This window comes from Neovison vison, chromosome 9, assembly GCF_020171115.1.
Source record: "Neovison vison isolate M4711 chromosome 9, ASM_NN_V1, whole genome shotgun sequence".
NCBI classification, from domain to species: Eukaryota; Metazoa; Chordata; class Mammalia; order Carnivora; family Mustelidae; genus Neogale; species Neogale vison.
In genome coordinates this window covers 17,193,855-17,219,745 of record NC_058099.1, presented here as the reverse complement: position 1 = coordinate 17,219,745, position 25,891 = coordinate 17,193,855, and the positions used below count along the sequence as shown (strand labels likewise).

The following is a 25,891-nucleotide window of genomic DNA, read 5'->3' as shown; positions in this document are numbered from 1 at the left end:
CCTGTATGCTGATGTTCATTGGATCCATGGATAAAATTCAAGGGTCTGTGAACTTGTATAGGGAAAACAATATATCTTTATTTTAAGTATCCTGAAATGTAATTTAGCATTTCCTTAAATTATGAATGCAGACAATGAACTATAGCACTGTACCACTTCCTAGGACTTTGTCACCTACATTTTTATCACATTACAGTTGCTATAAATTACATTTTTTTCTAAATATTTAGAAATATAGGGGCGCCTGGGTGGCTCAGTGGGTTAAGCCGCTGCCTTCGGCTCAGGTCATGATCTCAGGGTCCTGGGATCGAGTCCCGCATCGGGCTCTCTGCTCGGCAGGGAGCCTGCTTCCTCCTCTCTCTCTCTCTCTGCCTGCCTCTCTGCCTACTTGTGATCTCTCTCTGTCAAATAAATAAATAAAATCTTTAAAAAAAAAAAAAAAGAAATATAAGTATTTCTAAATACTTACATTCCATACTACTTAGTAATTACAAGTTGCTAGATTTTCCATTGGATCTTATCATTAATAATTAATAATAACATATATAAAACACAACAGATATGTTCTTAAAAACAATTTGATAACTCTAACTTGATATAGTTTTTCTTCTGTAGACTCCCTGAACTTAATTTTATGAGTTTAAAAAAAATGATGCTAATATAAGTGGGTCTATAGTCTTCATCATTCTACAAAATGGGTCCATGGGACAAAAAAAGTGATGAATCCTAGGAGAAGAGTACAAATCAACACAAAGAGGGAGCCATTGGCTAAATATGCAAAATAGACAATTGTAAAGAACAAATGAGTCAATGTCTTCAACTAATAATGGCATGGGCAAAATTTTAGATGTGACTATTACAGACTAAGGAGACCTAGTACAACACATAGACATTTTGATCCTTATTTAAAGACACCTACATATATATATATATATATGCAATTTATATGCATATATATGCGTATATATGCATACAATTGCGCATATATGCACTTTAAGGACATTTGAGTGAATTGCTAGATGTGATGATGATGCTGAGAGATTATGCTAAAAAATAATTGTCTGTTGGAGATAAATACTGAGGTATTTAAAGGAGGAGTGATAGGATACCTGGGATTTATTTTAAGACTTCAGCAACAAAAACTAAATTGGGAGCGAGGGATAGTCAAACAAAATCAGCAAACTATTGACAATAATTATTGCAGGGTGATGGTCACACAGGGATCCACTATACCATTTTCTCTCCTTGCATGTGCACTTTTCTCAATAAAATACAGAGAAGAGAGGGCTGCCAGAGGATTACACAAAATCAGTAAGGCAGTTATTGCTGGGGACGAGGAGGAATTCTTCACATCTATAGTATGTACTGCTCTGATGATTTTTTCTAAATGCATTTTCACTCGTATTATGTTTACATTTTTTTAAATAGCAATAAAGTGTTCCCACTTCTGTAAAAATAAATTAGAATAATAGTTTGCAGTGACATGAGAAGAATATAAAAGTTAGAGATGGGGGAGGGGTTTGGGAAAAGAAGACTGTCTCTTTGTCTGCTGCTACCCAGTCTTAAAGATACCAACGGATGCCGTGGGCAACGGCAGCCACCATAATCAGAAAGGTGAATGAAATCCTTGAGACGAACTTAGCAGGTAATCTGGAATGGGGATGAGATATGAGACTTAGCAGAAATAAGGCCCATGGGAAATTTTCCAGCAACCCCCACTAAGCATTGTGTTGAGTTGAGGCTAATGACACTACACAGGAAATGTTCTTTGAATGCTACTAACATTTATCCAGCACCTACTTGGTCCGTGTTTGATTACTGCCGCCCTTGGACTACATGCATTAGTTCAAACTATTAGAAAGTGGGTCTGGCCAACACACAGAAATGCATATAATATTGAAATAACGTTTCAAAATTCTGAACCAGCTGTTTCCATATCAGTTCAACAAAATTAAAAAAAAAAAAAATCCTCCCTGCACAAGAACATTTATGCAGCCTTATTTGTGATGGTTAAATGTTCAATAATGGGCGTGTCAACCTGCGAAAGTCTTATGTAAGCCAATCTGACAACTATGACAGCCAGAAAAAAGTGATTTCAAACATTTTCCTATATTAAATAAATATAAAAATTGATATTTATTCGAAAAATATTTGGGGGTTCCTGGGTGGCTCAGTCGGTTAAGCATCTGCCTTCAGCTCAGGTCATGATCCCAGGGTCCTGGGATGAAGCTCTGAGTCCTGCTCCCTGCTCAGTGAGGCGCCCGTTTCTCCTTCTCCCTCTGTGTGCCACACCCCTGCTTACTCTCTCTCGCTGTCAAATAAATAAGTAAAATCTTTCAAAAAAAAAAAAAAAAGGAAGATACCCAACTTGGTCATAAGTATGCATGAACAGATTAAAGGAGAACCTTATAAATGTTTATATTTATATGAATATAACCAATGTAATGGTTATATCAAGATAACGGATAAAGTTGACTCTTTTTACATACTCTTTTATGCTGTAAATTTAAATTAAATTCAAACATCTATTGAACACATACCATGTCCTGGGTAAAAGCCAGATTGAGAAACACACAGGTATTGAGTATGGCATACGCAGAGTAGAGTCAAAATTTCAGCAGAAAGCAGACTAAAAACAGGCAGACAGACGGTAGATAGGGAGATGCAAGGATAAGAGATTGAAGGAGGGAGGAAAGGGAAGTGTGGAAGATGGAAGGCAGGTGGGAGGGACGGAGCCTCTCAGAATGGCCTGGAATGATTTTATCTCCTAATATGCATGGCCTATTATAATCTCTTCCACTTGAGTAACTTGCTTTTACCCAACAGAAAATGACAATAAGGGATATCACTCTGTGACTAGGTTTCAAAAGACTGTGACTTCTGTCTTCCTCAGACTCTCTCTTGCTTTGCAGAAACAGGCTCTCCCGGAGTGGTCCACGTGTCAAGGAATCATTCAAAGTCTCCAGCCCAAAGGCAGAAAGAGAGGCCTTCAGTCTAACAATCCTTGACGAACTGAATCCTACAATCAACACAGGCAGAGAAAGAGGAGGAAGCAGGTTCCCCGCTGAACAGAGAGCCCGACGTGCAGCTCGATCCCAGGACCCTGGGATCATAAGCTGAGCTGAAGGCAGAGGCTTTAACCCACGGGGCCACCCGGGCGCCCCACCTCTCATAAGTCTTATGAGAGACTGTGAAGTAGGGGATCCAGCCAGGCTGTGCTCAGATTCTGACTCACAGAGTCTGTTAAATAAGAAACGTGTGTTGTTTTGTTTCATGAACGTAGCGGAAGGGACAACACCATAAAATAAGATGAAAACAGAGAGGGAGGCAAACCATAAGAAACTCCTGACTCTAGGAAACGAGTGGAGGGTTGCTGGAGGGGAGGAGTGTTGGGGAGATGGTGTAAGTGGGTGACGGGCATTAAGGAAGGCACTTGAAGTAATGAGCACTGGGTGTTATAGGCAACTGATGAATCACTAAATTCTACCCCTGAAACGAATAATACACTATATGTTAACTAAATTGAATGTAAATTAAAAAAAAAAAAAGAAAGAAATGTGCATTGTTTTAAACCACACCACCTTGGGATAATTTATTATTCAGTTTAGACGTAAGTAAGAGTGATAGATACAATTTTATTATATTGTTTCATGGAAATTTTAATAATTTTAAACCTCTAGGCTCAAACAGACTTGGTTAGGAAGTACTATTTTTAATTCTTTCCTTTTTCTCCCTTAGACTCTATAAGCACAAATTCCTCTTCCTCTTTAGAATTGTTTTCCAATAATAGAAGAGGGGGGAAATATTTTTTTTTAAGAATAGTATAAATCACAGTAATGATAATAATTATGACAGTATCTAACCTTCCTAGAACATTCACTCTCTACCAGGCAGCGCTCTAAAAACTTGAGCTCTATTAAGTCATCCAACATTCACATTCCTGTTAGTCCCATTTTGCAGAGGTAGAAAGTAAAGTACAGCAAGGCTAAGTAAATTCTCCAAGGTTCCACAGCTTGTCGCTTGCAACAAGTTACCATGCTTTACTTCAAATCATCTTTTCATCTCTTCCTCAAAATAACCATCCTGGTAAAGGGGTTGGGGTTCCCACAAGGTCTGACTCCAAAGCCCTTTTTCTTTCTACCACACAGTGGTGGACTTAACAAAGCAAACTATCTTGATAATAATAATAAGTGCACTGAAATGAACATTACTACATGTCAAGCAACATCCTAAAATGTAAATGTTTAACATCCAATAGTTCTTATTTTGCCACAAACCCCCCCAAACCTGTGAGTTAGCTATTGTTATTTTCATCTTTAAGAAAATAAAAGAGAGGTTAAACTAGAAATATTAGCAAATAGAGAAAATAGTACGAATATCATAGGATGATGCTACCAGCTCAACTATGTCCCCCAAAGACACAGGCTGATATCCTGTACACCAGAATGTGGCTTTATTTGGAAATAGGGTTATTACAGATATAATTAGTTAAGATGAGGTCACACTGCAGTTTTAATTAGGTAAGATGGTAGTCACACTTAATCTGACTGTTGCCCTTACATAGACACATCCACTGAGGAGAATGGCATGTGAAGATGGAGATACAAAGAGGGAAACTGACCACAAAAGATGGAGGCAGAGATATTGAAGTTATGCTACTGCAAGCCAAGGGATGCCTGTGGCCACCAGAAGCTGGAAGAGAAAAGGAAAGAGCCTCCCTTTGAGACTTCATAGAAATCCTGCTTCCACATACACCTTGATCTCAGATTTCTAGCCTCCAGAACTGTGAAAGAATAAATTTCTCCCTGTGTTAAGCACCTACTTTCTGATATTTGTTATGACAGCCCTAGGAAACTGATATAGTTTAAAAGTTAAATGAAAAAAAAAAAAGATTAGTTAAAATGCTGAATAAAGAGTATTTCAAGTACTCCACAAAGAGTATTGTAAAAATGTCTCCGTGTATGAGGAATGCTAATATTGTGCCAGAGTATGCAAAGCCACAGAATTAAAATGAGTGCCTTTTCCCAGGGTATTTATTTTACTCTGAGATTTTTGTGGCAAGAGTGGTAATTAATTTAACTGGTAAGTAATTTAAACATTAAAAAAAGGACAGTCAAACAAACAGATTTTTTAAAGAAGAGAAAGAAAGGGTTTTTCATTGTCATTATTGTTCTTTAAAGACTGCTTGTTCGATATCCCCAGACTGTCAGAGGAGTACCCCTAGGCTTCTCTCTGAGTGGGGAAACATGGGTATAAAAATATGATGAGTTCTGAATTGAGATTCTGGGAGCCAGGAACTGTGTTTTTCAGCAAACAGAGTGGTAACTACCCATCTAGTCTGAGAGGAGGGTCTGGGTGAGGTCTTAAGTTTGGGAAGAAGCTATTTGCCAGCAATTCTCCCATCTCCCCAGCCTGCAACACAGGGACTGGTAGAAGTACCCCAGGTCCCTATCCAGAAAGGTTTCTTGCCATTCTGGTGAAATAGGCCACTTGGACTTTCCATCGTGGCAGAAACTCAGGAGAGAAGGCAAATCCTGCTGTTCCCTAGCAAGGCTGCCCAGAAGAGCTTGTTTGAGTGTCTTGGCTTCACAGTATCACACTTTGTGGTCATAATGACTGACAGCCAGGATTTACCCCATATTCCTTGACTTCTTAAGCATTGTCATACCTCCTCCTCTTTTGATCCTTATAAACATATTTCAACCAATAAAGTGAAAAGATGTCTGGGGTCATAAAATGGGAGTAGTCTTTGGATGGTGGTTCAGAGCATGTCCATGGGTCTAACTGGCGTGGTACCTCAGCCCTACTACCAGTTCCTTTGAGGCTAAGGTAGATAAGCTAGTTAATCTTGCTGGGTCTCAGATGCCTCTTTGTAAGAGAAAGCTACTGGTATCTACTTCAATCATTGCTGAGGGGATTATCTATGAAGTGCCTGGTAAATTGCTGGTGTTCAAAAAATGGTCCCCTCTTAACCAGCTGACCCCTCTGAGTCATCTTGCGGCTAGAATAAGCATAAATCAGACAAAAAATGCAACATGCTTAAAGTCACATTTCTGAGTCTGACTTTCTTACTCAGCGACTCTTCCGTCCTGGGCACAGCATTCCTCCTCCCTTGGCCCTAAAGGGTTTTGTTTGCACCCACTAGCCAGCTACCAGTTTTGAGCAAAATTCTGCCCCAAGGCCCTTCAGTCCTCAGCTGGGCTCTCTCTTCAGCCCACTCCTGATTCAACTTATTCCTGGTCAGTCAGGTCAAACTCTGGCTGGCCATGGACTACAAATGTATCCTTGAGGTCTAAATAGCTCCAGAGCTCTATCAGGCATCCGGAGCCCCCAGGTCTGTTCAAAGTATGCCGTTAAGTATACCGACCCAAGCTCCCATTGACCTCACTATCAGAAAGGCTGGGGGCTAGGGCTTCAGAAATTGGCAATTTCAAGAGTAATAAGAGCTAATTACAGTTTTTTAAATAAATTAGCGTTAATTAAGTGCAAACCACTGTGTACTCATAATCTTAGCTAATCATCATAGCAAACAAACGTTATCTCTGTTTAGAAATAAAAAAATGGGCGGAGTAGAGGCTAAACAAGATAATCAGGGTGGATTCTCATCCAGTCTTGGGTCCCCGGGGGCTTTAGCCTCCAGAACACTTGGCTTTGTGTTGCAGCGCGGCGGGGTGGGGGGGGGGGGGGTGGGGGGGGGGGGGGGGTCAGTTGCTTATCTAAATAGGGTGGTTGTGAGAATTAAGGAGTTATGCATGGGAGGTGCTTAGCCCCAGCCATACACTAAGTGCTCAAAGAGGATAGTTCTGTTCTTGTTTCTGTTCATTGTGTTACGCTTGTGCAGGGTCACAAACCTAAATGGGATTTGCAGTTAGGGCCCATGCTACCCCACCCCCGCCCTGCTCCTACGCTGTGTCACGCAGTCAGCTACAGGATCAGGCACTCTGCCAGGCCTGGAACTACTTAAGGGGCCACAGGAGCTCAGCAGCCATAGGCCTGACCTCCTGCTCTTGGTTGTACTTGGGCGCCCCAGAGGGCTTGGGTTTGGGTTCCAGCGGAGCTTCGCTCTGCAGAGACAGCAGGGGCAGCAGGTGCACAGCGCATTCCCCTATTTAGCTCTCCTGCGGCCTCCAGCGGTGCAGGGAAAAGACTCCTCGCTGGGGGGCTGCGTCCACCTCGGGCGTCTAGGCTGCGGGGCATCCCAGGGAGCAACTTGGAGCCAGAGGAACTGCCTTTCTAGGCGAGTCCAGGCTCTGCGACTACCCGCTGGGTGGCATGTGGCGAGCGGCGGGCGGGGGTTCTTTCCCTGGCCACTCCTCACGTGCCCAAGCTGCGTTTCCGGGAGACCCTTCTGCGGGAGCCAAGGCTCCCCTGGCCTGCTGCTGGACGTGAAGGGTTAACGAAGCGGGTATCTGCAGTCAGACACAGGAGATCAGATTTGGCCCCGAACTCGCTGAGGGAACTTGCGCAGGCTGCTTTTGCCTCGGTTTCCCAGTCTGCATAATGGGGACATAAAGCTGCAGGCCGCGTTCCAAAGGCCCGGAGGTTCCCAGCTGGGAGCCCGCCCCTACCCAGCCGCTGGGCCGCGAACGCTCCGGCCCGCACGACTACAAGCCCCAGAATGCCTCTGGGGCGGGGCGCAGTGACAGACAGACGGCTTTACGAATTAGCGCCCGCCGAGGGGAGCGCGGCGGCGCGTGCGCAGAGGGCGGCGGGCGGGTGGGCTGGCGGCGGTGGACGCGTCGAAGCCGCGGGCGGTCAGGTAAGGGGCGGGAAGGAGGGTCCGGGACCAGGGACCGCGGCCGGAGTCTCGGGCGGTGACTGAGTGGCGGGGCGGGGGGCTGCGCTGGCGCGGCCCACGCCCGGCTGGCAGGGTTTGGGGACCGGATCTGAGGGGTAGGATCGGGGTGGGGGTGGGGCTGCGAGAAGCAGGCTCGGGAGGGATTCGATGGGGCAGAGGAGCTCAAAAGAGATGCAGCTCTGCCGGGAGGGGAGAAAGGGGCTCCCACACAATCCGCGGTGCAGCATCTCGGGAGGCCTGAGGTAATGTGGGGGCCCTGAGGAGAGAGGGTGCAGCATCCGGACGGTGGGAGGGCGTCCGAAGGCCCTGGAGACATCTGGGGGTGCAGAATTTCGGAAACAGGAAGGAATTGGGGCGGCCCTGATGAGACTTGGGGTACCGCATCTCGGGAGGCTGAGAGAATCTGGGGCCACTAGGCGTTTGAGGGGCAAAACCCGAGATGAGAGAGCAGGGCCTGAGGATATTCGTATTGCTAAGGAGGAAGCATCTTCCAGATGGGATCTGGAGAAAATTGAGGGGGTGAGTTCATGGGGGAGTCAGTGGGAGGCAGTGTCCTCTTAGCAAGAGGGGGCCTGGCTCAGGTTTGAAAAGGCAACCCATGACATGGGGAGGATAAAAGGAAAAGGTTTGAGGGCCGCATCTTGCCTGATGGAATGCAGGAGTTAGGGGCTCAGATTGGAGGGCAGAAGTCTGAGCTGTGTGATTGGGGTGTCATGCTGGGATGCAGGGCTGAAGGCTGCAGAGGTTTGGAAACAGGCATAAAAGGAGCTGTGCCAGGGATTTGGGGTGCATGGGTAAAGAACTGGTGAGGGCTGCAACGGAGAGCCCAAAAGGCTGAATTCTCTATTGTAAAAACGGTTGGGAACACAATTTAGGGGGGTTGCGGGGTAGGATGGAGATGTACTAACTGGGTTATAGAATAAGGGGACTTATATAGAATAGATATGTGGATTGGTGTTGGGTTGCTAAAAGGATATTCCTGAAGTCTGCATGGGAAGCAAAGGAAGTGCTAGAGCCCTAAGGACCTAGAGATAAGGCATGCGCTGGATTTCAGTGTATGAAGTTTAGGAGAGTTCAGGGTTTCAGCAGCCAAGTCAGAAGTCTTCAGAGATGAGAACTTGTGAAGGAGCCTGGCTTTCCCTGTTAGGGGCAGAATCTGCCTCCCTCACTAACCAAAGATCACTTATCACAAAGCAGCCATGGAACGGCCACTCACTCTAAACCCTGGGCCTGCTGAAAGTAGGCTTGGGAGGAGAAAAAAGAGTGGTTAAAAAGCCATAAAACAGGAAACTATTCAAGGTCATCTGCCCAAGTATCCTTTTGGCTATCCCTCCAAGCTGTGACAGCACATAGTATGTGAGACCTTCAGGGGATGAGTAGAACAAGATCTCAGGCCTTGTTTCTGTTATCAGTTATATAAGTAGATTGAATTAATCCTATATAAGGTCACTTATAGACCAACAGCTCAAGAGGCAGTGGCTCTGTGAGTGAAGTGTTTGGGCTGGGAGAGAGAGACAAGAAAAGGGGAACATTAAGTATTTAGTCCTGTGCCAAGTTCTAAAGAGATGACTCCTAATTAGGGAAGTGGTGTCCCCCAGGAGACATTTGGCAATGTCGGGAGACATTTTCGGCTGTTACAGTCGGGGTATCAGGGATTACTGGCCTCTAGGAGATAGACACCAAGGATGCTGTTGAGCATTCTACAGTGCACTGGACAGCCCCTCCGAACAAAGAATTATCTGGCCCAAACTGTCAGTAGTGCCAAAGCTGAGGAACTCTACTCCAGGATTCCAATCCTGCGTCTATCTCTACTTGGCTTTGTGATCTTGAGTGAGTTACTTAACTTCCCTGTTGTTGGCCCTTCATCTATAAAGTATTAATAACAAGACCACGTCATAGAGTATTATGAAGATTCAGTGAAGTAAATCACGGTGCTTAGTGTCTGGTGCACAGCACTCACATTTTAGTAATTTTAATTTTATCACAGCACTACTAAGCAGGTTCTGCTCTATTCAGTTTTATACATAAGGAAACTCCGTCTTAGGAAGTGACTTGTTTAGCTAGGAATGGCAGAGCCAGGCTCATATTTAGATCTCTGTAACCCTGTGTATTCCCTCTTTCTCCCCCCCCCCACTGGGGTCTGCTTAGTCAAAATCTCAGTGCATTCCCTTCAGTGAAAGGCTGCCCAGTGAGTATCACTGACTATCAATTTGAACTCTAAACGAGACAAAACTATCTCATTACGTAGGGAGTAACCCTGGACTTTGTTCGTGATTTGCTCTTAGACCAGGACCAGTAGGTAGCTAAGGGGAGGAGCTTGAGGTTAGGATGAGGTGCTGGAGACTAAAGGGTAGGTGTAGAGGCCATTGGTTGAAAAAACATTTCATAGGGGGACTGAAGCTGAAGGTTCTCATCCTCTGGAAGGTAACTCCTGCTTCTAAATGATCTCTTGGGCTTCTTTTCCCTGGGACAGAACAGCATTTGCTCTGTCTGCTCCAGGACTAGCTGTAGCACTGCTGAAGCCAGTTCGGAAACATACTAGGGCTGCATCAGAAGGCAGGAGATTTAGCTAGGACATCGAAACACACCACCATGGAAAATATGTAATGGCAGTTGAATCACCCTGAGACTCAAGAGGCTTGAAGTCTAAAATCCCTCCTCTGCTGCTAATTTACCAGGTGACCTTGGACAGACACTTCTTATCAGCCTCAATCTATTAAAAATAAGAATACCATTTATTGTTTATTATGTGCATTAACTCTATTAATCCTGCGAGTGATCCTGCCAACAATGTAGGTATTCCATATTATGCAGATGAAAAAACTAACAGATTAAATGCTTTACTCAAGGCTACACAGCAAGGGGCAAAGTGGGCATGTGAGCCCAGATACGTCTGACTCCTACGCAGTATGATACTAGTTTTATTAGAAAGGCTTTTCCAACACTTAAAGCCTATACACCTATGTCTGGAGAGTTTGGTAGTCAAGTTTACAAAGCCCTTCAAGTAGATCACTGTCCGAGCACACTGATGTGCTGCCTCTGTGACACTCCCTTTATTTTAATAAATAATTTGATTGGAAAATCATTCCTAGGTACCTTTACTAACCTCTCAGCCAAACTGCCTAGAGCTAACGGGAGCCTCATCAGCTATGGAAGAGTAACAGATTTTTTGAGTCAGTGTTGTTTTATGACTGCAAGTTAACACGCCTGGATTTGAATCTCAGTTTCCACTACCTACCAGCTTTGAGACCTTAGGTTGCTTTTCTCTGAACCTTGGTTTCCTTATTTATAAAGAGGAATAACACATATTTCACAAGGTTATTACGAGAATACAAGGTACCTGACATTCAATAAATGGTTGTTTTATAAGAGGAAGACATTGCTAGAAGGAAACTGAAGGTTGTTTTGCCAAATTTCAGTGAGCTTAAGCAGCCCCCACCAGTCTGTCCCAAATTCCCATCCCCTCTTGTACCTTTCCCAGGATCTGCTTCCTGATCCTTTCATCAGACGCTCATGATTAAGTGAGCATGTATTGTATGCCGATGAAGGACCCAGAAGACAGGTGGGCAGGTGGAGATGATTGGAGGTCCTCTGAGAAAGGACTCTTTTTCCCCTTGTCCTAGATTCTCTAAGTCACGTTGGTAGCATTGATATTACCTAAGTGTTTGTGGAAGATGCAAGGGAACCTTTCTAGCTCCTGCAGTTTTAGAAGAGACTGGCAACTGTCTTTCCAGCAAACTAGTACTGATTTAACCTGTCCTTGACATATTGTAATTCAGGTTTCCTTTTCCACAAACTCTCCCTTCTGGGTTTTATCTGTCTCAGGCCCGTACACAGCTCTGTCGGTGATGCCTGTGTTTCCCTATAAGCTTCTACTTGAGGTTTTCTTAGCTGTTTGCAGGTAACCTTAAATGCCCTGAGTAAAATTAAACTCCCAGCTCTCTTCCACACAACAGAACTAGGTGAGTGTCAAGTGGGGGCCTCTCAGACTTTGTGAAAGTCACTCCTGCCAGCCACTCCACTGGGGAGATGGTTATGCACTTGGTTAGCACTCCATTCACGTGCAAGAGGAGTAAATAGAGTTTAGAAAGGGAGTGGTATAAGCCTTGTAAAACCCCAGTCAAAGCAGAAATGCGACATGGTGGCATGGACCTTCATGTCTTAGGAAAGGAAATGTGGTACTGTTTTACATGTTTTCTAGTTTTTAGGTAAAGAGGTCTGTTTGTGTTTGGTTTTGTTGAAAATTATATGCATAGTGTTTTATGGATCTGGACTGGTAGTATGTGGTCAGTAAAGGTTTGTGCGGTTAATTGCTTAAAGTTCTTCAGTTCTGCTGATGGCCATCTCTAATCTTTAGATTCTGAGATCAGGTAAAACTCTCTAGTGAAGGCTCAGAATTTTTATATTTGAAATTTACATATCTGATATCTTGGGTACAGGATGCCTGTTGAAAAGTGCTGGCTTTTCTCTTTGGCTGGGTAGTGGCTGCCGCTACATATTGTAATACCGCACAGTTAACTGTATGCCTCCGTTGGTGCTGTTCTAAGTGCGTTATGCACATAATCCCACTTAAACCTTTACAGTAACCTTGTAAGGGAGATACTATTTTAAAGCCCTTCTGAGAACCAGAGAGGTTGGTTAACTTGTCCCAGTCTCCACAGTAAGCAGTAGAGCCAGGACTGAAATCCAAAAAGCTTGATTGCTGAACCCGCTTTCTTAATCTGTATAATTCTGGTCACGGCCAGTGACCTTTTAGTCCTAGTTCTAGCCGTATGATTAATGAGTTCTTGATAGCTCTCTTCTGATCTCCATTCACTCATCTACTCTACCCTCTGAGATCACTACTAATTCTAGCATTCCATATTTAGTCCCTGCTAGAAGGAGCTTATTTTCTGGGCAAGAGACGTTGTGAATTCCTCTGCACATCAGTTTCTAGCATGGATGCCTAGTGTTCTCGATCAAATTCTTTCAAAGCTGGCCAGTTCTTTTATTAATCTTGATGTGCTTTTATCTGCCATGAAAAGAAAGATTCTTCATCCCTTTGAAAATGTAGTTTGTAAACTGGATGCTTTGTTAATACTAGTACTAGTTGTTACTGTTAATACTGTTGCTGGTTTTATTAAAATTATGATTAACCATTTTAAAGTTCACACCTGCTGTTTTCCATACTAGGCACTTGAAATGCATTATCCCTAGTTTCTTGCTTTTAATAAAGTAAGAAGATAGTATTTAGTGAGGTTAAATAACTTTCCACTTGTCCCACAACTTGTAAATGGCTGTGCTGATTTAATCCCAGTTCTGCCTGACTTCAGGGTTCACGGGGTTTGGGTTTTTTTATTTTTTTCTGTTCTCCTGGTTATTTAACTCATGGACCGGGGAAAGCATGGAGGGGCCAGCAGGGGCTAGATCAGGTTAGGTAGTGACTATAGGATATTCCTGAGTCTTAGCGCAGCCGAAGTAAACACAACTTGAGGGGTAGATTCTTATCTGGAGCAGAAGAGCTGGGCTAGTATTGGTAGGGGAAGTGCGGTATTAATCGTGAGATCAGAGCAGTGAGGTGAGGGTTCAAGAATTGACGGTACAGAGTACGCAACAGGAAGCATCTTTAAGGTGTCATGAAGGCAGACAAGATTATTATAACATGTTGAGGGTTCATTCTGATTGGTTTTAGAGTTTATAGCTGACAGAAAATGCGTGGCTAATGACGGGACTTGGAACGGTAAGACAATTCTTGTCACCCTCTGGTCCTTTGAGGGAAACTGAGTTCGAATTGACTTGCGATCTGAATCATTGTTAGTATTAACAGTGATGGCTAGATGTATGTTTCTTGATGAGAGGGACTGTATCTGCCTGTCGTATGGTTCTGTATCAGGCTGGGATCCTGCTGAAGGCAGGGTTGATGGGTCATAGACATGGGAGACATAGTTCAGGCCTTTCCCAAGTTTGAGGCCATTTACCTGATGCTTTAGTGATGAGAACTCATGTTTTCCTGGCAGAGCACACTGGCTTTAGAGTAGGAATCCTTGACATTCTCTTCTGCCTTAGGGAGCCTGGCGAAGCTGCAGATAGCTGAGATAATTTGGGATATGGATGTGGGCATAGTAAATTCATTTTTTAAAGTAGATAGCTTAGACAAGGAGGCAAGAAGCTTTTTAATTGAAGGAGGTGGTATGATATTCCAGAAAGCTGGGGAAAGAATTTGCTAGTATTTTTACAAGTTGGCAGACTTGTCTAATTAGCTGATCTGCAGTGCCAGCTTTGGGAAGAACAGATGTCCCTTGCATTGTAAGGTAGCATGCTCTGGATCTAAACACCAAATGTTGCCCTCAGTCTGTTGTGCCAGATGATGGAAGACGGAGCTGAAGCTGTTGGTTTAGAACCTAAAATTTGCATGGATTTTGAGTTAAGGTTTTCATCAGTATTTCTATAGTACTGTACCCAGACCTATGGCATCTAAGAATTCAGTAGTAAGTTTCACATATACACATGAGATCCTATAGGTTCAGGACATTTGATGGTGTGTTATTTTGTTGAGACATGAATTTGAGTCATAACGGGTTACAAGGTTGGTGTGTGAGAGTGGGTCGCCCAGCTAATAAATCAGAGTAGCCAACGACTCCACTGGGGCTAAATCTCATAACAGTAGTATTGTTCGTTTTTGTGGAGAAACTTACATTCTACAAGGCAGCATCTCCCAAACAGTGGTCCAGGGAACACTTGTCAACAAGTGTTACATGAGAGTGGGGAAAAGCCCTAAAACTCGAAGTAATTCTGGGTTAAATAAAGTTAAAGATATCTGTACTACAGGGTTTCAGCATGTTTGAGCTTTGTGACCTTGAATCACTTGTTTTGAGCCTTCATTTCCTTATCATAAAATAATAAAAATAGTACCTGCTTTGTGGGGTCATTAGGAGGATTCAATGAGATTAAGTATAGAAAGCATCTAGTGCAGTATCCGGCATATGGAAGGTACTAGATGGTTACTGTTCCCTTCTGGTGGAAGAGAAGTCAGATTTCAGAGAGGTGGGGTTGACTTGGGATAAATTATGTGTGTCTGCTATTGAATATTTGTCAGGTCACCGTGCAGAGTAAGTATGGGGAGACTCCGTAATATGTATCTCTGCATAGACTTCCTGTCTTCTATATGCATGGAGAAAGAAGTTGATACGTTTGCAAAGCTTTTCTCACCTTGCTGCATTATCCTTAAACCAGGCTAACTTGCCCTCCTCTTCCCCTTGACGGCTGACAGTCTGCATGATCAGGAGACTGCAAGGACACAGCTGTAGAATTTGCATTTGAGAAGGGCTGCACTTGGCCCCTGTGCCTCACCTTGCTAGATCTGTTCATTCTAATTTGGGGTATAAACTGACACTGACATAAATCTGCAGAGCACTGAGATCTCTGTTCTATTTCATGAGCATATGTGGATCAAGGTAGGTGGGAGTATTTATGGCTTGTACTTGGTGAAGTAGGGGGTGTTCCAGGCCAAAAATAAACTGTCTTGATAAGGCAGTACTTTTTTTTTAAATCATCAGGCTTGAGTCTCTGGCTTTCTTAGCTGTACCACTTCCCCCTCTTTAATCGACTTATCTTGGTGATTGTACTTCTTAATCTTGCCCAAGTGCATCTTTCCATTGCCATCACCTGCTCCCTAGTTCAGGCTCCCCATTTCCTCACCCAGGCAATTGTACAGCAGTTTTCCAAACTAGTTTCTCAGCCTTTTCACCTACTCCATTCGAGCTTTGATCGTTATCACTTCCATGCTTGAAAACATGTGTTGCTTCACTACGCCCATCAAAATGAAATCTGAAAGTCTCATTTTGGCTCTGAAGACTTTTTATCATCGTTCTCATAATCAAACCAGATAACTCTGGTCTCACTATATTCTCCCACAATTTTAACCTAAAAATGACAGAAAAGAGAACTAAAATTTACCCGAGACTTTTTTTTGTGCTGAGCCAAAACTTGGAAGTTTATACACTACCTGTATTATCTCATTTAATCCTTGCATTCACCTTGTGAAGGCAGCATTATTTCATTTTCTAAACAAACCTATAGAGGCTACATGTTCCCTGTTCTCTTTCTAATGCACTGAAGTTCTTGCTCTCTAACCTTTGGTAAGACTGTCCTTATTTGGTACTCCCTTTCCCCCATCTCCACGTATCCAGGACCCTATCCAATACCGTTCTTTTTCCCTTCAAATTAGAGTGAATGCCTCTTAGCCTCCATCAAATTGAGTTTGTATCTTATTTATGATACTGTTTTCTGCCTTGGTTATTATTTACCTACATGTCTTATGTCCTTTACTAAAGTTAGAGCATCTGAAGGGCAGGATCTGTGTCCTAGGAACTTAGTACAGTAAATACATGGTACCTCGTCTTAGTTGGGTGAATCAGTGAGTAGATGGGACAATAGATGAATGAAAAATACATGTATTCCCTCACCTGTTGTTTTATGGATCACCTAAAGCTATCATCATAATTTTCTGTTTCCATGTGTGCTTCCTAGGACCCCAAACATGGCACCATAAACTCTCTATAACATAATGAAAGAGGCTCTGTGTTTTAGTTCACATAGTTTTCTTTGCTTAAAATGCCTTTATCCCTCAAGGCCATGTTTCTTTCCAGACATATCTCAGAAGTGTCCCTGCATCTGGGGAGCCCTCCTCAGTTCTATAGTAACTATTTACTCTATCCACTGTGCTCCCAGAGAACTTATGTATAATCTTTTCCTGTATGTAATTTTCCTATGCTTTTTCCCTAATATAAATTGAGTTGTAGACGTCACTGATCATAACATTTATCAAGCACACTGCTTGCCATGGGCTGTACGAGGTGCAGCATATTCATCATACTGTTGAACCCCTCTGAAAACTAAATAGACATCATTATCACTTCGATTGTATGGACAGGTGATGGGAAGCTGACCTTTGGGAAGTTTAGGTTACTTCCTTAAGGTCACACAACTAAATACCAGAGACTCCGGACCCTGATTCCTTACTCACTATGCAATGCTTTGTCTGCTTTACTTCCCTGTGTATCACCATCATCTAATGGAGTAGACTAAATACTTGTTAAATAAGTCAGCAGCTGAATGAACGATGGTAGCTATTCTCTTGATGTTTCTTGAGTGAATTAGCTCGTGCAGGCAGTGGAATAAATGCTTCTTATTCTCGTCAGCAGGATTGGACCCTCTGGAGCATGAATGCCAAGCTGGTCGGTTCTGGGCTGTATTAGCAGGCCCCTCAAGGGAAGCACGATGGCCACTGCAGCAGCAGCAGCTTCTCACCTGAACCTGGACGCCCTCCGGGAAGTGCTGGAATGCCCCATCTGCATGGAGTCCTTCACAGAGGAGCAGCTGCGGCCCAAGCTCCTGCACTGTGGCCACACCATCTGCCGCCAGTGCCTGGAGAAGCTCCTGGCCAGTAGCATCAATGGTGTCCGCTGTCCGTTCTGCAGCAAGATTACCCGCATAACCAGCCTCACCCAGCTGACGGACAACCTGACGGTGCTGAAGATCATCGACACGGCCGGGCTCAGCGAGGCTGTGGGGCTGCTCATGTGCCGGTCCTGTGGCCGGCGGCTGCCCCGGCAGTTCTGCCGGAGCTGCGGCGTGGTGTTGTGCGAGCCCTGCCGGGAGGCGGACCACCAGCCCCCGGGCCACTGCACGCTTCCTGTCAAAGAAGCAGCTGAGGAGCGGCGTCAGGACTTTGGAGAGAAGCTGGCCCGCCTGCGGGAGCTGATGGGGGAGCTGCAACGCCGGAAGGTGGCCTTGGAAGGGGTCTCCAAGGACCTTCAAGCACGGTATAAAGCGGTTCTCCAGGAGTACGGCCATGAGGAACGCAGGGTCCAAGAGGAGCTGGCTCGCTCCCGGAAGTTCTTCACGGGCTCTTTGGCTGAGGTCGAGAAGGCCAACAGTCAGGTGGTCGAGGAGCAGAGCTACCTGCTTAACATTGCAGAGGTGCAGGCTGTGTCTCGCTGTGACTACTTCCTGGCCAAGATCAAGCAGGCAGATGTAGCGCTCTTGGAAGAGACAGCTGACGAGGAGGAGCCGGAGCTCACGGCCAGCCTGCCCCGGGAGCTAACCCTGCAGGATGTGGAGCTTCTCAAGGTTGGCCATGTCGGCCCCCTCCAAATCGGGCAGGCTGTTAAAAAGCCCCGGACAGTCAACATGGAAGATTCCTGGGCCATGGAGGCGGCAGCCTCTGCCGCCTCCACCTCCGTTACCTTTAGAGAGATGGACATGAGCCCCGAGGAAGTGGTCGCCAGCCCTAGGGCCTCGCCTGCTAAGCAGCGGGGTTCCGAGACCGCTGCCAATATCCAGCAGTGCCTCTTTCTCAAGAAGATGGGGGCCAAAGGCAGCACGCCAGGCATGTTCAACCTTCCAGTCAGTCTCTACGTGACGAGTCAAGGCGAAGTGCTGGTTGCTGACCGAGGCAACTACCGTATCCAAGTCTTCACTCGGAAAGGCTTCTTGAAGGAGATCCGCCGCAGCCCTAGCGGCATTGACAGCTTTGTGCTGAGCTTCCTTGGGGCCGATCTGCCCAATCTCACTCCCCTCTCAGTGGCCATGAACTGCCATGGGCTCATCGGTGTGACTGACAGCTACGACAACTCCCTCAAGGTATACACCTTGGACGGTCACTGCGTGGCCTGTCACAGGAGCCAGCTAAGCAAACCCTGGGGCATCACAGCCCTTCCGTCTGGCCAGTTTGTGGTCACTGATGTGGAAGGTGGAAAGCTCTGGTGCTTCACTGTTGACCGAGGAGCAGGGGTGGTCAAATACAGCTGCCTCTGCAGTGCCGTGCGGCCCAAGTTTGTCACCTGTGATGCCGAGGGCACCGTCTACTTCACCCAGGGCTTGGGCCTCAATCTGGAGAATCGGCAGAATGAGCACCACCTGGAGGGTGGCTTCTCCATTGGCTCTGTGGGCCCCGATGGGCAGCTGGGTCGCCAGATTAGCCACTTCTTCTCAGAGAATGAGGATTTCCGCTGCATCGCTGGCATGTGTGTGGATGCTCGTGGGGATCTCATCGTGGCCGATAGCAGTCGAAAGGAAATTCTCCACTTTCCTAAGGGTGGGGGCTACAGTGTCCTTATTCGAGAGGGGCTCACGTGCCCAGTGGGCATCGCCCTCACTCCTAAAGGGCAGCTGTTGGTCTTGGACTGTTGGGATCACTGCATCAAGATTTACAGCTACCATCTGAGAAGATACTCTACCCCTTAGGGGATGAGAGAGAACTGTTTCTTCTGCTTCCCAGCCACTTTCCTCTCCCTTCTTCCTTGGTTATCGGTGGTATTGTAGAGTACACTTGGCCTGTGTTTTTATGCCAGCTGGCTAGTCCTAGAATTTTAGAAGCTGTATTTTAGTGGGGTGTTTTTGTTTTTGTTTTTTTGGTTTTGTTTTGTTTCGTTTTTTGCATTATTTCCCTCCTAAATTTAGAGCTTTAACAGATGTATTGCCCCAAATAGGACATCTGATATGGGGTTAGCTGAAGTTTGATTAGAACTTAGGCACTTCTGAGGCTTCAGTAGAGAGCCTTTTGCCCCCTGTATTTGAAATTTGCCCTTGTACTGAATCCTTGTTGATTTCCCTCTTTTGGCTTTGATAACCCTGGTCCCGTATTTCCCTCTTATTGTAATGTGCTTCATATGTGACACTTTCTCTTCACTTCTGCCACATTTAGTATGCATGTTCCAGTGGGATCTGCTCCATCTTTCATTTCAGACGTCATGTCCCTGTGGCATGATGTCTCAGGTCTCTTCACCTTTACCAGAGTGAAAGCTCATTCATTCAGTGCCACGAAGGGAGATAGATATTCCTTTTGGGAAGCAGTACCTCTTGGTTCTGGGGGTTTTGTGCCATCTTGGACTGGTCTCTAATTGCAGATATGACAGAGAATGGATCGAACCCTAGCTGATTGGTGTTGGGAGACTTCAGCCTGGAAATCGCTTCCTTTTATGGGATCATATAGATTGGAATTGTTTCAAAGCACAGAAAGATGGGAGTAAACAAACACAAATGCTAACGTAGTCAGTAAACACTTTTGAGTAGTCTCTAGAGCGCGTCATTTTTCCTAGTACCTCTCTCCACGGACCTGTGCTAAGAGTGGGCTGCAGAAGCGTACAGCACGTGCTGGGGTCAACAAACGGGGAGGTAGACACATCTCATTTTCATCAGACAAAACTGTTTGGTCTTTATTCTGTATTTTCCTCAAGTGACTGCACAATATTTGGTTTTGAGATTTATTTCCATTCCTCTATCAGAATTAAATAATTGATAACTGTTTCTTCATTGCTGGTGTTCATGTCTTTTAATTAAATATGGGATTTGGGAGATGAGAGGGGTAAGTTGAACCATTGCTGTTTTGCTGCCATATGTGACACTGAATTCTTTGAGATCATTAAGGACCTACCCCAGTCAAAATTCAGCCTAAGGCACCATTATGTAAAGAAATCCAAATCTTACTTCCACACACATGTACAGCCCTAGCCCCCAAGGTCTATGTAGAATCACCAACCCTGTGTTAGGAATTGAGCCTCTACCATTTGCTTTATCTTTGTAATCAGAGCTCAATAAAGGAAGAAGTCTTGTCCTTTGAAAAAGACCAGAAGGGGCGAGGGAATTTGTGACAGGGATCCTCCAGCTTCAGTTTTACTAAGCAACACTGTTCCTTAGGTGCCAGGCCGATGGCAAGCCAAAGAACTATCACCTTGCTTTTTAAAAGAAACAAAACCTGCTCAGCTGGGCCTCTCAGAATTGTATTGTTTGTTTGTCGGTGGTGGCATTGGTTTTTTTGGCTTCTGTTGTAATAGCTGCCAAAGAATAGGAAGGGAAATAATTGGTGTGAGGTCCAACTCGTTTATCTTGCACTTTTTACCTGGAGAAAGCCCCACGTTCTGAAGATGAAATTGGTTTCATCATCTGCTTTCCGAGGATTGTATAATTGAGAGGAAATTGATCCAATTAAAAGTGCATCACAAAGAACAACACTAGTTATTAGAGCCACTTTATCTGTGATAGCACCTGGCATTCGGGATCTGTCCTTGCTGTCAGTGGGGGGCTTGCTAAGGTAATAACATTGGTCGAGGCTTCTGGCACAGAGTTTGCAGCACAGAAATGTTTATTGTGGACTGGCTTGACGTCATGGGGCAGGAATCCTTCTAGCCGATGCTTTTGGAAGACAGCGCCTTCGATCACTACGGGTATTCGGCATTTAGGGCTACCCACTGTTGAGCCACACTTGTGCCTCGGTCCTCGACTACAGCAGCCTCCGCTGACCCAAAAGGGTCATAAGTGTTGTCTGAATGTTTTTATTTCTTCAATGTGAATATTTTAGGCTGTGCTTAGTGCAATCACTTTTCAATTATCTACCATGTTGACTGCATTACATACATCATACAGCCCCAGGAAACTAGTTTCCTCGATTATAGCAGTTTTTGTTGATTGTTTTTTATTTATAACAAATGGTGCCCTGATTCGAATAAAGTCTTAAGTGCAAGTCTATTATGTAAAGCAGATCAGAGACCAGCTTCTCTGGTTGAAGCAGGTTCATGGGCCTGCAGAATGGGCTCCCTCACCTAGCCTGTGCTAAAACCCTTGCAAAACTCCTGTGAGTCTACAGAACACTTTCTGAGAACCATTAAATTCTAGTGTTGCTTGTCTTCTGTGTGGCCCTGGGCCAGGCATTTCACCTTTCTCCTTCTGGGAAATGATGAAAATGATCTTCCGAAGGAAGGGCTTAAGATGTGAGATAAGAGATGCGAAAGGACGGGGCATACTCAGTAAGTGATAGCTAGGACTCCCTTCTTTTCCTTGAGTTGTGCAAACAAGTGGTGTGAGGTTATCCAAGCCCTCCAAATGATACTTTCCCTCTTTCATGCTCCTTCCCTACTTGCCAATTGGAACTTCTCTCCGGGATTTCCTCCCCCTGGGCCACCTGTTCCTTTTTATTACCACTCTCCCTATTCACATTTCTGTTATTGTATAAATTGCTGTGAGCAATTTGCATGCTACCTAACACAGAATATATATATCCTCAGGTATTGAATTGGCTCTCATTTACTTGACTTGCTAATGACGATAGGCGTCCACTAATCTTAGTTTTCTTAACACAGCTCCCTTACATTGGATAAAAAGGTATTCTTAGGTAAGTTCTTTAATAAGGTATTTGAGAAACTAAAGGCAAACAAATGACTTACAGGGGGGTTAAGCCCTGGCTTCCCTTTATCGTTCTGCGTAATTATATAGAATTTACAGTTTTGGGAAATGAGTCGTTCAATACTTGTTGAGTACCTACTGCGGGCCAGGCACGATGCCAAGTGCCCGGAAAAGAAAAAAAAAAAAAAGTAATATAATGATAAATGATGTTCATGTGCCTACTTTTTCAAATTATTTCCATTTTTCCTGTCTAAGATATTTGAAATCTAGTGTCATATTTACCTGGACTTCCTCAAAGGTCAGGGATAGGCACTACCCGAGTGGTTGTAAGGGCCCCTACATGGGGTTGTAAGGGTCACCCAATGTGCACTACGGCCTGAGATAGTCCACAGAGGGATTCTCTATTATTCCAGTCAGCAGGATAAACTTGGCTAGAGTCCTACAGTGTTCCTGTGGGTAAGGCAAGTCATGCTTAAGTAGCTGTGCTTTTAATCTAGTACTAATTAATGGCCTCTTAAAAGTGAAGTGTTACCCAGCTCTGTAGGAGGGAAGTGGAAGGCAGAGCCTAGCAGGAAACTCAGGGCTCTCTCTTGCACCTGACTAGGCTGTTGATTTGTACTCAGGACATACAGCCCCTCAAGGGATCGCAAAACAAATTACAGCAGCTGCCTGGATGAATTTTACAAGCAGGGCAGTGGTGAGGAAGAGAGCTGTTCAGCAAAATGCGCACTTAGACTCCAGACCTATGGCTATATCTTGTCAATATCATTAATATTCATGCTACCTTGGCTAAGTCTGAAGTTAGTGAGCCAGCTCTGGGACTGGCAATATATTCTAGTGGAAAAGTCACTGGATTTGGTCTAGGTCAGAATCACCGCTCTGCCTCCCACCTACCTGTATGGCCTCAGGTGATCAACATACCTGTGCTTCAGTTTCCCTGTCTAGAAAGAGGCTAGACTACGATCATCAGAAAATTCCTTTTAGCTCTATGATTTTAATTGTTAACTAATTAGAATTGTGGAGTTTTGCCTCAGTGTTTTTGCATAATTCTTGCCAGAATTGTATTGTATTTCAAGTAGTAGAAAGAACCCGCACTTTGTAATAATCAGCCCCACTTTGGTCCAATCCCTTACATACCCGACTTACTGTAACCGTGGGTCATTTACTAGCTATTGTCACTCTGTTGAACTATAGTTTCCTCATCTGGTAGAAGCCAAGGGCAGTTTATGTTTTAAAGTGCTGTTGTAAGAATTAAAACCTGTAAATGGGATAGCATATGTAAAAGTAACCGAATTCAGAAAATGTGAGGGGCTCAGAAAATGGGACTTCCATTGTAGGAGGCAAAGACATCCCCTAATGGTGCACTGATGTAAAATTTTCAAGTTAATGCTGGGGGCAGTTGCAGACCTGTGTTGGGGATACAGTGGCCCTCCTCAGCTTCTTAATGAAAAACCTACTGGAGGAAGAGTGGGATTGCTGGAGGGGCAGAGGCAAAACTCACAGTATTGTATCCCAGAAGGAAAGCTGCACAGAAAGCCTGAAAGCTTGTTATTTGATTAAAGTAGTCAGGATGCCATCTTGACACTTTTTGAGAAGTTAAATGGAGTCAAAATTTTATATATATAATTAAAAATATTTTTATGTATTTTATATATAATTATGTATATGTATATACATATGTATGTGAATTTTAAAACAAATAGGCTTGTTTAGCTATTCCTATAGAAGGCTAGCATAAAATGATTTTTCCTCCAGGTCAATATTCATTATTCAAATAATTACAAAAATTAACATAAGGCATTAGAGTACGATTACCGGCTGCATGTTGGACTCTCCTAGAAACAAAGACTGCTTGTCACAGACACTGACCTGTGGCAGTCCGTCCCTAGCTGCCCGTTATGCCTTGGGTCATGGAAGCAGCACCCTGTAGGATAGTGTGCCCCTCCATCCTCAGTTCTCTGCCAGGTGCCATGGTGCTGGAGAAGGACCCCTCCTTTTCCAGACCCCTTGGCTATCTGAGGAGTTCCCTGGGATCAACCAAGTGAGAAGCAGTTTATATACTTCATAGGTGGTATCATCACCATCATATGTGATGGAGTTTGCTGGAAAGCTGCGACTTTTCCGCCCTTCACTGGAATGTTCCTGATAACGGGACAGGACCTGAGAGTCAGCACAAGTAGCCAGACTTCATGCCCTGAGTGTCTTCTTTGCCCTGGGTGCCCTGGCCAACAGTCAGCCCCATCTCTACAGACTCTTGGGCCATTGCCAGTGATGTACTCTTTTGGTCCAGCCAATGGCAGCAACAATTCCCTATCCAAGGTTGACTGTTCAGGGAAAAGATTTCTGGGAATTTCTTGTGTCACAGACAACCTAAAACATAAACCAAGATTGCACCTATCTTTACACATACTAAATCCATAATAAAATGCCTCCCTAAGACACTTACCACCTTCAGAGTCCCAGACATTATTGATAGTGACCAATGCACTTGTTTCACTTCTCAAAATATATAATGTTGGGCTCTTAATACAAGGCATTTAGAATTTTCATTTCCCCTACCACTTTCAGACTGCAGCCTTCACAGAGCACCATATTGCTTTACTTACACAAGTCCAAGTTCAGTTAAATGAAACATGACACACTTCAGTAGTCAAACATCCAGAGCGAACTGTAATAAAAATTCTGACTTCCATACTTGATGCTTGAATTCTGACAGCATTCAAGCCCGACCATTCTCCCCCCTTCCCCATTAAGCCCTCATCTGGCAAACTTGGGTGCCAGAGGGAAGTTCGGACCATGGCCACCCACCTCAACCATACTCCACACCCCTACCCATTCTACACAAGCCAAGCCAGTGTCCCCTCCTCGTTTTCTCAAGCCACCTTGGACCTGCTTGGGAGCAGAAAGCTTCATTATGGGAGCATTAAATCCTTTTGTATCTGGGTGTGTTCCTTCCACTGAACCACATACCAGGCTGGAGTCCATCCCACTACTTTCAAGTGACCACAAATGTTTGGAGATAAATGTTAAAACAACTTCACAATATGACAAAATAATTTTCATGAATGTAATTTATGAGCAACCACATGAATAAGACAATGTGTTTTTGTGAAAAGACACATCATATTTGAACTAAAAAACCTCTCAAGTCCAAGGATCTGGAACTTGCTGAATAAATCTAATGCTTCTGTTAATGTGTTAGAAATAAACTGGAGGGGCACCTGGTGGCTCAGTGGGTTAAAGCCTCTGCCTTCAGCTCAGGTCATGGTCCCAGGGTCTTGGGATCGAACCCTGCATCAGGCTCTCTGCTCTGTGGGGAGCCTGCTTCCTCCTCTCTCTCTCTGCCTGCCTCTCTGCCTACTTGTGATCTCTGTCAAATGAATTTAAAAAAATAAATAAATAAATAAATAATTAAAAAAGAGAAATAAACTGGAAATATCATGGCTTGGAGGGAGGAAAGGGAACAGGTAGGTATGCCTGTCTCACCTGATCCTTGACTCAGGGGCTAGATACAGGAGAATGAAATTTACACTGATGGGAGGAAATGTGTGACGCGTGCACAAATGGGCACTATCTCTGGACCTTCCAGAAAGGCTCACTATTGAACTCTAGGCCAAATGGAAAGTGCAAATAATGAAGCCAAAACCTTAGAAGTATATATTCATTCCTTCTGCTCTGGTGATGATGGCGGCCTAGGCCTGTTTCCCTCCTCTGTGAACTGGGAGGTGTTAACTCCAGCCTACGTACTAGGCACGAGGACTGTTCCTTGGTGTCCCATAACATTTTATGTAAGTAAAAGCCGGCCAGAAAGGAGAAGTGTAGATAGCCTCTCTGAATGAAACAAAGCCTCTCTAAGTCAGAGGTCAGAAACAATACTGGGTGTGGAGTGTATATGTGTGTGTGTGTGTGTGTGTGTGTGTAAGTTGCTCCAGG

The 25,891-nt window shown here is 44.4% G+C and overlaps 2 protein-coding genes across 6 annotated transcripts in view; one reads left to right on the top strand and one right to left on the bottom strand.

Annotated features, from left to right (window-relative positions):
• ASTN2 (astrotactin 2) overlaps positions 1-25,891 on the bottom strand; it is a 736,372-nt gene that overhangs the window by 195,602 nt on the left and 514,879 nt on the right. The gene's annotated exons all lie outside the window — the stretch shown is intronic.
• TRIM32 (tripartite motif containing 32) lies at positions 7,715-20,092 on the top strand. Of its 5 annotated transcripts, none has more exons than XM_044265037.1 (2): positions 7,715-7,759; positions 16,981-20,092. In XM_044265037.1, exon 2 carries the CDS (start codon positions 17,003-17,005, stop codon positions 19,022-19,024), a length of 2,022 nt encoding a protein of 673 aa, XP_044120972.1. In that variant the 5' UTR covers positions 7,715-7,759; positions 16,981-17,002; the 3' UTR covers positions 19,025-20,092. The 5 variants fall into 5 exon arrangements, with proteins under 5 accessions (XP_044120972.1, XP_044120973.1, XP_044120974.1 ...); XM_044265038.1 differs by having other exon boundaries at positions 7,719-7,759; positions 16,978-20,092; XM_044265039.1 differs by lacking the exon at positions 7,715-7,759 and adding an exon at positions 7,955-8,040.